The 14968-nt window shown below is 33.3% G+C and overlaps 1 protein-coding gene across 1 annotated transcript in view; it reads right to left on the bottom strand.

The window, feature by feature from the left end:
* Positions 1 to 14968, bottom strand: part of STAU2 (staufen double-stranded RNA binding protein 2) — a 437835-nt gene that overhangs the window by 283516 nt on the left and 139351 nt on the right. Inside the window, exons 6-8 of the mRNA XM_051970039.1 lie at positions 9012 to 9171; positions 6284 to 6391; positions 5469 to 5681 (exon numbers count right to left, since the gene is read on the bottom strand). Coding sequence (XP_051825999.1) covers positions 5469 to 5681; positions 6284 to 6391; positions 9012 to 9171 — 481 coding nt within the window. The remainder of the gene's footprint in view (positions 1 to 5468; positions 5682 to 6283; positions 6392 to 9011; positions 9172 to 14968) is intronic.

The following is a 14968-nucleotide window of genomic DNA, read 5'->3' as shown; positions in this document are numbered from 1 at the left end:
GTAGTAACAAGAAACTGGAAACTGAGTGGATGCCCATCAGTTGGAGAATGGCTGAATAGATTAAGGTATATGAATGTAGTTCTATAAAAAACAATCAGGAGGATGATTTTCAGAGAGGCTTGGAGAGACTTACATGAACTGATGCTAAGTGAAATGAGCTCAGGAGATCATTGTAGCAACAGCAAAATCATCCAATTTTGATGGACGTGGCTCTCTTCAACACTGAGATGATTCAGGCCAGTTCTAATAGTTTGGTGATGAAGAGAACCATCTACACCCAGAGAGAAGACTGGAAACTGAGTGTGGTTCACAACATAATATTCTCACTCTTTTTATTGTTGTTTGCTTGCATTTTACTTAATTTCTAATTTTTTTTCTGTTTGATTTGATTCTTCTTGTGCAGCAAGATAATAATGTATATGAATATATTGGATTTAACATATATTTCTGCCATGTTTAACATATATTGGACCACTTGCCATCTAGGGAGGGAGGTAGAAAAAGGGGGGAAAAACTGGAACAGAAGGTTTTGTAAGGGCTAATATTGCAGAATTATCTATGCATATGTTTGAAAAAATAAAAACCTTTAATAACTTTTTTTAATTTAAAATTTTAAAAAAGATTATATGATGATCATCTGTGATAAACTTAGGTACTATGACATTTTAAAAGTTTGAAAGACATGGTTTAAGAAAAATTAATCATTTTATTAAAAATCTAGCATATTATTAATACAAAAGAATAGTCATTTGGCCATCTCTTTCATGAATCTAAGACCCCTTATAGAAGTAGGCTCAAAGTTTCCATGCCTATGGAAAAGTGAGTATTCTTGAGAATGGCAATCAACTTTGATTGGTTAACAATTAATGATAGAACTAACATTATGATGAGAGGTGGATCCATTTTAATGATGGATTGAGGAGGGTAACTTTGATCAAGTCACTTACTAACAAATTACTACAACATCAAGGAAATCTAGATGTAGAAAGGATCTATATCTTCCTCCTTATCCCCCACATTATGCCACATTATTGAAAGACTAGGTAAAAGGAAGCAGAGGAAAGGAAGAGAGAACAATAAAAAATAGTCATATCCAAGCAGTTTAAACAAAATAAAGGATAGGGATAGGGACAAAGTACTAGTTTAAAAGAAGAAAGGGATAAAAGCATCTAAAAGTACTAAAGAAACAAAACACAGAACTTTAACTCTCAGAACTTTAAATATCATGGACTAAATAATTCAATTAAAGAAAAGAGAGGGACAGGACAGAGAAGAAAATGACTTTGCTATTTGTTGTAAGAAACATAAAAAGCAGAATCAGAATGAGAATAAGAAATAAATATATTATACATCATATGACTACAAAAATATAAGAATTGCAATTATGCTACCAGACAAAATACTTTTACACTATCAGAAATAAAAAAATTTATTTAAAGGAATGAAAATTAATAATATCAATTTTAAACATGTATTCATCAACTAATATGGTTTCTACATTCATAAAGAAAATGTTAAATGAATTGCAAAAAATTTTAAATAGTAGAGAGGGATTTTAATATTCTGTCCTTAAGGCTAAACAAATCTTTAAAAGATAAATCAAAAGGAAAGGAGAGAACTAGACAAAGTAATAAATAATTTAGAGATATTTTTATTGTATACTGAATGGAAATAATTTAAAAATAAAAAAGAATCTATAGAAATTTGCTCTTCTCCTCAAGCATCTCAAATAATCTGATGATTACTATTTTGCAGCATAATCCAAGATCTAGTATTTTTAGCCCCTCCTTCCTTTTTACTTTTTTTCGTTACTTCTTTTGAGATTCTTGACCTTTCGTTCCTCTAGATGAATTACATTATTACTTTTTTTTTTAAGCTGTATTTTATAATAATCTTTGTATGCCTACTGCTTTGTGGTGCCTGGCACTTAAAGGCTCTTTGACTGATTGGTTGAATACACATATTTCTCAATACTACATGACACATTTATAACAACAGACCATGTTAAAGGCACTTCCTTAGCTGTTGGTATGGAAAAGGGTACAAAATTAAAAACTATTAAGTAAAACTATTAAACAAATCTTTTACAGACCATAATGATGCGGGGAAGATTCCTTTCTAGATTTCCACCCTCTCCTAGTTAGTAATGTAAATTGACCATTAACTCACAAATCCTGGTCCCTTTGAATTCTAATAGAAGATCCGGACCTGTCCCAGCCCCACCCGGATCTGAGCCAACTTTGAGGCTACACCCAAAAGCCCCTAGAGCTAAGTCTCTTATAAAAAGGCCACGCTGGGAACCCCTCTTTGCAGAGATTCCAAACATGGTAGCCAAACATGGACCCTTTGTCCAGTGCCCTCCTTATCTCTATCTTCGCCTATCTCCTTACTTCCAAACCCAATAATAAACTTCTTTTATTAATCTAGCTCTCCAGGCCAATAAATGCTTTTATTGGGAACTCACTGCTACTAGATACCATTTACCGCCGTATCCTTGCGCCGAATCCAAGGGGGTTGCAGGGGAGCTTTGCTTGACTCCCTGCACCCCAAACCTGCACTAGACCTCAACTAAACCCTAATTTCATTTAGGTACCCTAAATCTAGACCTCAACAATAGCATTATACAGGTATTAATCAATCAAAAGATTGCAAGCAAAAGACAGTCCTAAATAGAAACTTAATAACAAAAGGATGAGTCTAAAAAGATATCATAGAAAAACATTAATAGCTATGTGAAAGAAAATAACACCATGCCTGAATTTCTGAGATGTAGCTAAAGCAATCCTTAGAAGAAGAAAAAATTATCCTAAGGACATCTATTACCAAAATACAAACAGAAAGCGTTAACTGACTATGCAATTTGAAAAAAAAAATTAATTAGCAAATCTAGAACAAATACAAAAGAATGAATGTTAAAAATTAGAAATAAAAATATAATAAAAATTAGAAAACAAGCCCTTCTATCTGTTAGATTTAGATCAAGAAATACTATCAATAGAATACTGATTAGCTATAGATGGGCTCAATCAATATAATAAAAATTTAAGTACTACCAAAATTTATTTGTTGAGTGACAAATCAATCAAATTATTAAGAATCATTTTTATAGAGCTAAAAGTATTAACCGAATTATTACGAAAGAACAAAAGGTAAAGAAAGCTAGGAAAATAATGAAAATAAATCTTACCAAAATTATTTAATACTATTGATGAAATAGAAAAGAAAATCAATGGAACAATTTAAAAAAATTAAACTCAAAAACTCAGTGTACAATATGATCTAAAACAAATAACTTAGGAAAGAACTCCCTACTAAACAAAATTGCTGGAAAAATTGGAAAATAGTCTTTCAGAAGTTAGGTTCAGAGCAACATCTTATATTGCACACCACAATAGAATCGAAATGATTACGTGACCTGAACATTCAAGGTCATATTACAGAAAGGAGGGAACCATAATGGATAACTTTGAAAATGATTCCTAAGATGTGAATTCTTAACCTAACAAGATATAGAGATAATTATAAAAGATAAAATATATGATATTTATGACATGAATTCCAAAGTGTGTGTGTGAACAAATTTAATGCAAATAAAAAGAAAACCAGTCGATTAAGAAAAGCAAACCAAAGTTGAATTGAATTATTTCTGATAAAAGCATAATACCTCAGATGTGTGGGTGGCTAAAGATACATAAAAACAAAAGCCATTCCCTAATAGAGAAGTGCCAAATAATGGAAGTAGATTTCTTCGACAAAGAGATCTAACTCAGTTTCAGTTGATCAAGGATGGACAGAAGCAGCTACACCCAAAGAAAGGACACTGGGAAATGAATGTAAACTGCTTGCATTTTTGTTTTTCTTCCCGGGTTATTTTTACCTTCTGAATCCAATTCTCCCTGTGCAACAAAAGAACTGTTCGGTTCTGCACACATATATTGTATCTAGGATATACTGTAACCTATTTAACATATATAAGACTGCTTGTCATCTAGGGGAGGGAATGGCGAGAGGGAGGGGAAAATTGAAACAGAAGTGAGTGCAAGGGATAATGTAAAAAATAACCCTGGCATGGGTTCTATCAATAAAAAATTATTAAAATTCTTTTTAAAACAGTAAACAAAACAAAACAAAACAAAAAACCATTTTCAAAAGAATTGCAAATTATTAACAACCATATAAGAAAACAAGTTGAAAAAATTCATCAACGTATACCTAGCAAACTGACAAAAGTAACAAATGAAAAGATAATAAAATTAACAAAGATAAAAAATGAAAATAGTCAATATTAAAGGAGAGACAAGAATGCTACTATACTATTCATAGAACTATGAATTGGTCCAACCATATTGGTTGCAATGGAAGCAATTTGAAATTAAATAATTACTAAGATATTCATATTTTATGATCTATTGATTCAATGGTTAAAAAAAATAAAGGCCTCATATACACTAAAATATTTACAACAGGACTTTTTGTAGAAGCAGAGAATTAGAAAGAACAAAGATGCACATCAATTGGGAAATGGATAAACAAGCTGTATCATTCTGATAAGAAACAATGAATGTGAAGAGTAAAAAAGCTTCATAAAATTTGCATGAAATTACACAAAATAAACAGAAGCAACAAACAGCATAAACAATGACTATAACAATATAAATGAAAAAATAAGGAACAATAAAACAAACAGAACTACAAAGGCTACAAAATTATGGCCCTAAAAAAATGAATGAATTAAAAAGCATTTACTGTTTACTATTTATAAATAGCAACTTAGAAAGAAGAGATAAAAAACACCTTTCCCTTTCTTATAGAGGAAAGGACAATGAATGTGAAACATTGCATTTAATGTCAGATTTTTTTATACTGTGTTAGTTTTGCTGAACTTTTTCTTTTGTTATAAGGAATGGTTTTCTGAGAGGAGGAAGGAGGGACTGAGAAACAGAGATGATATAAAATAAAATATGAAAAACACTTTTTAAAATATTCTTTATAATAACAAATCTTAGGCTTTTAAAAAGACATTTGAGTTTTGTGAATGACTAAGAGACAAGTCTAGAAAAGACAAGTTATTCATCTGGCTAAAAAATTCTTTTGTCAAAATGGAGGCATGATGAATAAGAATTAAGACTGAGTGCTTTTTCTCACAAATAAACTAGTTCTGAAGAAATTACAAATGAGGATCCAAAATTATTTTAAGCAACAGAAGTACAATTGGAATAAATATAGACAGTCTCCCAAGTACATAGTCCTTTTTAAAGCTTTGCAGGTATAATTTCTTATATGCACCTGTATCTGTGCTTTATTAAGTACTATATACATTGGGGAAACATCATACTGAACTTTGTCTGCATATGCATATTCTTCTCTAAATGTTATATGTTAAGAGAAAAGCCTTATAGAATTACCTAATTTTTAAAATACTTTAAGGATTTTTTAACAATTTAGTCACTCATATATATATATCTTACCTTTAATATTGTTTTAGGACGTTTTCTAAAATACAATTTTGGCTTTTCAATTACAGGAAGAGGTGGAAGCTTTCTTAGTTCCTGTAACACAGAACTTGCAGCACGTTTTTTTGAGAGTTTTTTGCTATTTCCTTCTCCTTCTGCAGAGAACTCTCCTACTGATACTCGAGTAACAAAACTCTTCATATGTGGAGGTCCACTTTCCTTAATGACCTATAAATTTAAGAAAAGACATAGTATTTGTACTTATTCTTCAAAACTGCAAGGATTCATGTTTTCACTGGTAAAAATATTTTCTTCATGACCACAGAAAAAAATCCCTCTAAGACTAAGAAAATAATTATAATGAGCTACAGCAGTCAAAAATTCATCATTCAGCGATCAACTTCATAGTGATAAACCTCTCCACACAGTGGTCAACTCCATAATGATAAGTCTCTCCATATTTAGTTAGGTTGGTCCTCTGACAACAGATACATAGTCACTGTTGGGCCCTACACATGAAGCCTCTCCAACTCAGTAGTTCCTGTCATGTTATTTGTACCACAAGGATAGTTTTGGACAAAATCAAACTGTCTTCATTCCTTAAAGAAATGATGTTCTACCACAAGGATAGTTTTGGACAAAATCAAATGGCCTTCATTCCTTAAAGAAATGATGTTCTTTGTGGAAGATCAAATGCTTGTGGGTTCATAAAATTAGGGAAGCACAATTTCTCAAATTACTCTTTCAAATTATAACTTATTTTTACAAGATAATTTATTTTCAGTGATTGGGGGACAGAGAAAAAACCCAGAAAAACATTGAATACATACCTCAAAAGTGACAGGCATGTTACGTTTCAATCCAATTTCAAAAACTAAGCTGATCTCAGATTTGTTTGCATCTTTTTCTTCTTCTATTTCTTTTCCTGATTCTCCATCCTAAATCATGAAAAACAAGAAAAATTATGCCATATCATATAATATTCAATTATCAAGGAACTTTGCTTTTATAACATCAGGATGAGAAAACAAGGAAATTGCTTTGATAAAAATCAACCACAATGGAATTTTCTAATAAATTTGTACTCCTGTCAAAACTGTGGGATAGCCTTCCAAAAAGTATAATGGAAAAATATATTAATAAAAATTATAAAATTAATTTTATAAACAAAATTCATACATATGTATCCAATGTAGTCAAACTTACTGACATTGAAATCAGAAGGTGACAACTTATAGCTCTTTAGATACATAGTTTTGTGCCTTCTAATTGATCCAATTTAACAAGCAATTATTGGCATCTTAGACAAAAGAATGAATGAGTCTAAATATATGTGCTAATACCATTTATTAATACATTCTAGGCATTATGAGAATGGCCAACCCTGGGAGATACTAGAGCCTCAACTTAGATATCTGATTTTCTTTTCCTGTGCTTACTCAAACAAATGTTTAAAGCACAAAGTTTCAACCTGGGATCTGTTGTGGTATTTAGTCTGGAAAAGAGAAAATTTAAGAGAGGGACAAGCAAGCTCACTTCAAATATTTGGAAGATCACAATTTATTTTATCATGAAGAACTGATTTTTTTTTCCTTCCTTGGCTTTAGAAGGAAAAAACAGAATCAATGAAGAGAAATAGGAAGGGGATATATTTAAGACCAACATAAAGGAATTTTTTTTTCCTAATTAGTACTGAAATCATAAGATCTATTGTTGAGAAGGATTTTAGAGATAATATGAACAATTGTCTCATTTTGCAGGTGGAACCTGAAATTCAAATAAGACATCAAAAAATTTTAAATGACTTGTTCAAAACCAATCAGAAAAGATGTAACAAGGATGGGATTTAAACATAGATTTTTCAACTCTAAGTCCAATGTTATTCATTTGTTATTTCACATTGTCATGAAAGATCTAGGGCTTAAATATTGTAGAAATCCCACTTCTAGGAGTAGTAGTAAAAAGAGAACTAAAAATCAATCAGAAATCCTGGGTCTGAATCCCAGCTTTACCACTTAGTAGCTGTAAGATAAGTCACTTAACCTCTCTGAGCCTCCATGTTTTCATATGCAAAGTGGGAATAATGATATTTTTATGACCTATCTCACAGTAGGGCTGAAAAATTGCTGAAAATTGAAAATTTTAATACAAACATAAGTTATTCTTTTAACTGTCATGATATTCTATTTTGGACCAATTCTACTACCCTGAATCTACATATGACCATACTAATCTTCTAATTTTATCAGGTGGCTCACTGGATAGAGCCCTGGGGCTAGAGTCAGGAAGATCTGAGTTCAAATGCAGCCTCAGAGACTTAGTAGCTACATGATCCTAAACAAGTCACTTCACCTCTCTTTGCCTCAGTTTCCTCAACATTAAAATGAGAATCATAATAGCATCTACCTCACAGAGTTATTGTGAGGATCAAATGAGACAAATATTTATAAAGCATTAAGCAAGCACCTGATAAATGTCCACTCTCTTCTCCTCTACTCATCCCCTAATATGATGCCTAGTCTTCCATCAGATATAGTGCAATATCTATTGTAAGTATTCAACAAATACTGAGGATATTAATTAATGTTATTCTTTCATCCTTGTATTCTTCCCCTGCTGTCATTGCCAAAACAACTCGGTCTCAGAACCAAAATCTTGGGCTTAGAAATTCATAGAAGGCTCACAAAGCTTCCTCAGCTACAATGTAAGATCAGGAAAGAGTGATACTCAAAACCCCAAACTATAGTTTCACTAGTACTTCAGAGCAGTCCTGGCTATGAACCATGACACAGCAGAGGAATGGAAGGCAACCTAAGAAGGATGCCAAACTGAACTATCCATAGTTGCCTCTAAACACACCAAGAAAAATTTATCTTTTTTTTTTTATGCAAAAATGGTACATATTCATGAAGCAGGATGTGTTTGCCTCCTTAACAATTTAACTATTGAGAGAAGGCAACTAAGGGACTAAAAAAAAAAAATTAAATGCTAATCTTCCTTTGTTATACTTATAAAACTTCTATTTGTTTTGCTGGGTTTTGCATCTCATAAATATGAGCTACTATTATTAGTTTTATTATGATAATCCCAAGCTTTTTCCTAAAACTAAGGGCCAACTTTTTAACACTGAAGTTCTCTTGTGTTATCATGTGGGACAAGTCGTGGATATGTCTTAAAAGAATTAAAATTGAAAATCTCCCAAAGGGTAATGGAGAAATGTATGACATATGTGAGCAAGCTGCAACTGAACAGAAACAAGAAATTAAAGAGAAACATACTAAATATCATATCTAACTAAAGAAATATGGAAATGGGAGGTGCATGGAAGTATAAGGACTTTTCAAATAACCAGAGGAAAATATAATGATAGTCTACTCAATGAGCAAATCTACACTAAGCAGATGCCTTCCCAACCACTCCCACCCCTTGGTGTGAAAGGACCATAGATTAGAGTTACACAGTGAAAAAAGATCTAGATGAGTTGCCATTGGCACTATTGGAAGGAAGACCCATGTCAATGAAATTTCATGTTCATTTGAGTATTAAAAGCAATGGCACCTGAGGTAATTTCTCTGGGATGGGTTCATTCTGGAGAGCTTGGAGAGCCTTTGTTGCAGCATTGTGTCTAGCAGCTTGACGAGTCTTTCCTTCCCCAAAGAACTCATTGTTTCCAACAGTTAGTTGGACATAAAAAACCTTAGGTACTGGACAGTGATACCTAGAATGGGAAAGCGTAAATGTTATAATTGGGAGGAAAGCACTCTATAAAATTTTAAAATGAAGTTTGTTTTAAACTACATAAAGCCTCAGTCACTATAAAAACTTTATCTCCAAGTAGATACTGATACAACTAAAGAATAAAAGCATTATCTTTACCTTATATTGTTACTACATAATAGAAAAACTATGTATAAAAATAAATTTATTTTGAATAATTTTCACTCAAATATTAGTAAATGGCTAAAAATAAATAACTTGAAGTTAAAGATAAACTACATATTCCCTTAATGTCAACCATTTTATCATATTGGATTTTAGCCAATATGTTAATGCAACAGTGTTAGAATTAAAACAATTCAATGTTGCTGCTTAGGTTCATTAGATCCAATATTTGTAGAAGGGAGTTGTTAAAAGTCTCCAGGTTTCACTAGGCTGTTACACTGATATCAGAACTTTTAAAGTTCTTTTTTATCAGTGGGAATGGAATATATCTTTCTACTGATGTGGACTGCAACTCTGTTACATCTTAATACAATTCTCCTTCCTTGTTCTATTTACTATGAAATCTTTCTATCGCATCATAATCTTTTATCAGTTCATTTTCCCCTTTTCCTTACAACCCTTAACCCCATTCTTTATCTTCACTATGACCTCTAATCCCTTAAACTCTTCATTCTTTCCTAAATTATCATCTCCCTTCCCCACCTGAGCTAAACTAGTTCAACTCTACATTATCATCTTCTCTTGAATCCACTGCAAATTATTAATACTTATTTTATCACTAATCTTGTCCTGCCAAAACCCAGCCTTAGATTACTCCTATAATCTACCACTTTCACTCCTACTCATGTGAAGTAGAAAAAATTAGGAAACTCCGTCCACTGGGTTCATTACAGATTTACCTTATATAATCTCATCAGGCCCACAAAATGGTAGAGAATGCCTCTCCACCTTCCTATCTATTCACTATCTCCCTCATTAGAGTGGCTCTTCCAAATCTTTTTTTCAAATCTCCTATGGCTCCTCCTACCCTAAACTCCCAGCTAAGAACCTTGCCTTATATTACATAGAAAAACAGTCAAGCCATTTTCTGTATTCAGGTTTATTTATTTTTTGAGACAAAATCTGAAATTCTGACAGTTCACTGAATGTCCATTTTTAAAAATCCAATATTATACTTAATTTTACTGGATATGATACTTTTAGTCACAACTCTAATTCTTTTCATTGTCAATATATAGTATGTATAGTATTCCAGGACCGTGATCTTTTTTGTAGCTGCTGAGAGGTCCTGTGCAATTCTAATTGTAGCTTCAGTATATCTAAATTGGAGTTTTTTGGTTGCTTTTAAAATTTTCTCTTTAATCTAGAGGTTTCAAAATTTAGCAGTATTGTTCCTGTATGTTTTCTTATAGGATCTCTTTGAGGTAGTGATTGATGGATTTTTTTCCTAATTGTACTTTCCCCTTATTCTTTCACTTCAGAACAATTTTCTGTAATTATTTCTTTCATTATTGTGTCAAGGTTCTTTTTTTGGTCTTAGCTTTCAGATATACCATTCTTATGTTTTCTTTACTTGATGATCTCTAGATCTATTGTTTTTCTTATATCTCACATTCTCTGGTTTTTTTTTTTTTAATTCTTTCCATTTTGTTTTATTAGTTCTTGGTCTTTTATACTTTCACAGCTTCTCTTGCCCAATTCTAATTTTCAAAGAGTCACTTTCTACTTTAAAACTCTTGATCTCCTTTTCTAATTGGAAGACTTTCTTTTCATAATCTGTTTTCCTCAGATCTTGTGTTTGTTTGTTTAGCTTTTCCTTAATCTCTCTCCTTTGATTTTTTTAAAGCTTTTTTTGAATTCTTCTCTTTGGGCAGGGAGCCAATTTAACATTACTCTTTGGGTAGAAGCTTTTTTTTTATTTCAGTGTCCCTCTCTGGGACTTCTGGGTCTTCCCATGAAGTATTTCCATAGTAAGTTTCTATGGTTGGGGTCTTTCTCCTTTGTCTGCTCTTTTAAAAAAAGAACTTGTTAGTGTAATCACCTCTAGTCCTGTGGGGATGGGGGAATGGTGCTTCTGGCTTCACTTTAGCTCTCCCCTCTAATTCAGACCCTAAAGCCAGGTATTCTACCACCCTCCTTTAAGTGCCCGAAGTCTGAAGCTTCCCCGCCCCATTGCTTCTGCACTCACCAGGCATATGCTGGTTCCTCCTTGCCCAGTGCCATGTCCCAGCAGCACAGCAGGGTACGGTGATCCTTATCAGCAAAGATTCCCTCAATCTTCCTGGACTCAGAAGGTGAAAGTTCTTGTGCTTGGGGCTGAGGCAACTTCCCAACCCAGTTAACCCCAGGACTCCCCACTAGCTGTTTCAACAGAGCTAGCTTGGAGGGATTTACACTTCATAGCAACTAAATCTTTGACCTGAGTTCTTTCTATAAGTCTTCTCGGGTTGCCCTGGAGGACCACTGTTCTCTCCCAAGTTTTATTTGTTTTTCACTTGTATACATTTACCCTGAGGAGCAATTTTGTTTTGTTTGAGGAAGAAATCTAGAGAGCTTGGAATTTTATGACCTACTCCCCTGTCTTCCCAGAATCCCCTTCAATCTTCCTGAATTTAAATCTGATCTCAGACACTTATTAGCGGTGTGACCCTGGGCAAGTCAATCAACCCTGTTTGCTTCATCCGTAAAAGGCAAGTCAATCAACCCTGTTTGCTTCATCCGTAAAAGGAGCAAGAGAAGGAAATGGCAAACTACTCCAATATCTTTGCCAAGAAAATTCCAAATGAGGTCACAGAGACATACAATTGAAATAAATGAACAATTTTTTAAAAAAAGAACCTAGGATTGAGTGGAGAGGGGGAGAGAAAGAAGAGAGGACGTCATAGAAACCAAAGTAAAAGAAATCCTTTGCTGAGTAAAATGAGAAGAACCAGGAGATCATTATATACTTCAACAACAATATTATATGATGATCAATTCTGATGGACATGGACATTCCCATCAATGAGATGAACCAAATCAGTTCCAAAAGAGCAGTAATGAATTGAACCAGCTACATACACCTAGCGAAAGAACTATGGGAGATAACTATGAACCATTACATAGAATTCCCAATCCCTCTATTTTTGTCCGCCTGCATTTTTTATTTCCTTCACAGGCTACAGTACACTATTTCAAAGTCCGATTCTTTTTGTACAGCAAAATAACTGTTAGGACATGTATACCTATATTGTATTTAATTTATACTTTAACATATTTAGCATGTATTGGTCAACCTGCCATCATGGGGAGGGGATGGGGAAGAGGAGGGGAAAAATTGGAACAAAAGGTTTGGCAGTTGTCAATGCTGTAAAATTACCCATGCATATCACTTGTAAATAAAAAGCTATTAAAAAAAGAAAGAAAGAAAGAAATCCTCAAGAAAGAAGGGATGATCAATAATATCAAATACATCAAAGATCTGGGTTGAAAATGAACAAACTTCACTATTTTTCATTCATAATATACAATTACACTGGGTACTGCAATGAAATTCAGAGCAACTGCAAATTACAAATGATATTCAGAGCAAAGCACATCTTTGCAATTATACAATTCATACTATTACTAAAGATATTCATGACTAACATTTGTACAACACTAAAATTTTCTAAGCACTTTGAATACATCATCCTAATTGATCCTCAAGACAATCCTGCGAGATTGTAAGACTGACTGAAGGAGTACTGAATACAGGAAACAACTGTAACTATTCTTTGCTGACTATTAAAATAAATAAATAATTTGACTCTAGTGGAGCAAAATATTGTCTAAAAGGTTTCAACAAAGTGTCATATATATATATATATATATATATGTCACAATCATAGGAGACTTCTTTAAAAATGTAGAAATAGAGGCAGCTAGGTGGTGCAGTGGATAGAGAACCAGCCCTGAAGTCAGGAGGACCTGAGTTTAAATCTGGCCTCAGACACTTAACACCTCCTACCAGTGTGACTCTGGGCAAATCACTTAGCCTCAGCTGCCTCAGGGAAAAAAAAAAAAAAAAAAAAAGTAGGAATAAAAATAAATTTGTTTGATAGTCTTCTGATTATTATTGCACAATGTATAAAAAAGCTTGCCAAATGTGTCAAAGATCTGATCATATCATGAAGGATATTCAACCCTGAATCCAAGTAGAAAGATTTACTAACAATGGTGAAATCTTCCAAATGCACTTGTTTTCTGTAATGTTCTATTGGTTTTTCTGGAGGTCTTTGGAGCAGCCTTCATTTCAGCAGAGTAATCTCCATGAGAATAGCCAGGTGTTGGTCCAAAAGTCTTTATTGTCTCCTTCTGGTGCTCAGCTAGCTTTCTCCTTCAGAGGGGATTTGCTTTCAGTGGAGAAAATGCAGGAGGACTGGCCTGCCACAACGAGGCTGATGAAGATGGAAATGAATCTCTCTCTCTCTCTCCTTGGCTCTAAGAGCTTGAGCTCCTGCCTCTAAGCTGCTTGTCTTCTCTGGCCCCTGGCTCTGGCTGAGGCTCCCAGCTTATATGCTCTACACTGACTATAAACCAATCATTATATCACTGGGAAACCATTATTTGTTGTGAGATTAACTCAATCATACTGAATTTAGAGAACTATTAAGCACCATGATAAACTAGACACCATTGTCTTGTAAGAATCCTTGTTTCAGAGTTCTGGCCCATAACAATTTTCAAATGGCATTGTATTGTTTTCATCAATCCCCAAAACCCTACAGAACCTCCTAAATGCAATCAATACACATTCAAAAGATTTTGATCTAACTCTACACACAGTGGGGAAAAAGTGGCTGAAAAACTCAGGTTATCCAGATTGTACAATTGGACTGGAATTCCATAAGTCCGATAAATATTAATATATATATATATATATATCTTGGGCATCCATTGTAGGTGTACAATGAATTGACCCAGAATTTAACAGGAATAAAAAAACATGCTGGCACACACTTCAGAAATGCTTCTGATGACCCCAAGTTGATCCCTGAAGCAAAGTCTTATATTTTTTTTAATCAATATTTTTCAAGTAATGTTATGTGGTTTCATGGCAAGGAATTCTCATCTTTGAAAAATTAAAAGCTGTGGGTACCAGAAAGGGCAGTGAAAACACATGACAAATATCAGTGGGTTGTTATGTATAATCAATGAAGAATCAAGTGGGAAAAGTGATATAAAGAATCTACGATTTCAACAATATAAAGATTCACGACAGTTCCAAAGAACTCACTGAAGAAAAATGCTATCTACTTTCAGAGAAAGAACTGATAGAATATGAATGCAGATTGATACATACTAATTTTCACTTTATTTTTTTTAACAGTTTTTTTTTGTCAGTGTTTTCTTTCATTATATGAGTAATAGAAATGTTTTACATGATTGTACATGCATAACTTATATCAAATTGCTTACCATCTCAGGGAAGGGGAAAGTAAGGAAGGGGGAATTTGAAACTCAGCTTTAAAAAATGAATGGTGTCAGGATTCTTACAAGGTACTAAGTCAGTGGAATTGATAGAGACAATAATTATCTAATTTAGCATGGTTCAGTATGATTGATCTGATCCTACAAGGAAATGTTATGGGCCAGAACTTGAAACAAGGTACTAAGTGAAATTGGGGAGACAGTGGTTAAATTTAGTGTAGCATTGATTCAATCCTACAACAAATAATGGTTCCCTAGTGATATAATGATTGTTGTATACTCAGTGTGGAATATATAAGGAGGAGCTATCAGGGCCAGAGAGAACAAGCTCACTAGAAGCT

Source organism: Antechinus flavipes, chromosome 1 (assembly GCF_016432865.1).
Source record: "Antechinus flavipes isolate AdamAnt ecotype Samford, QLD, Australia chromosome 1, AdamAnt_v2, whole genome shotgun sequence".
In the NCBI taxonomy this organism is placed as follows: domain Eukaryota; kingdom Metazoa; phylum Chordata; class Mammalia; order Dasyuromorphia; family Dasyuridae; genus Antechinus; species Antechinus flavipes.
Note: the sequence above shows the minus strand (reverse complement) of the source record. Positions and strands in the feature narration are given on the sequence as shown.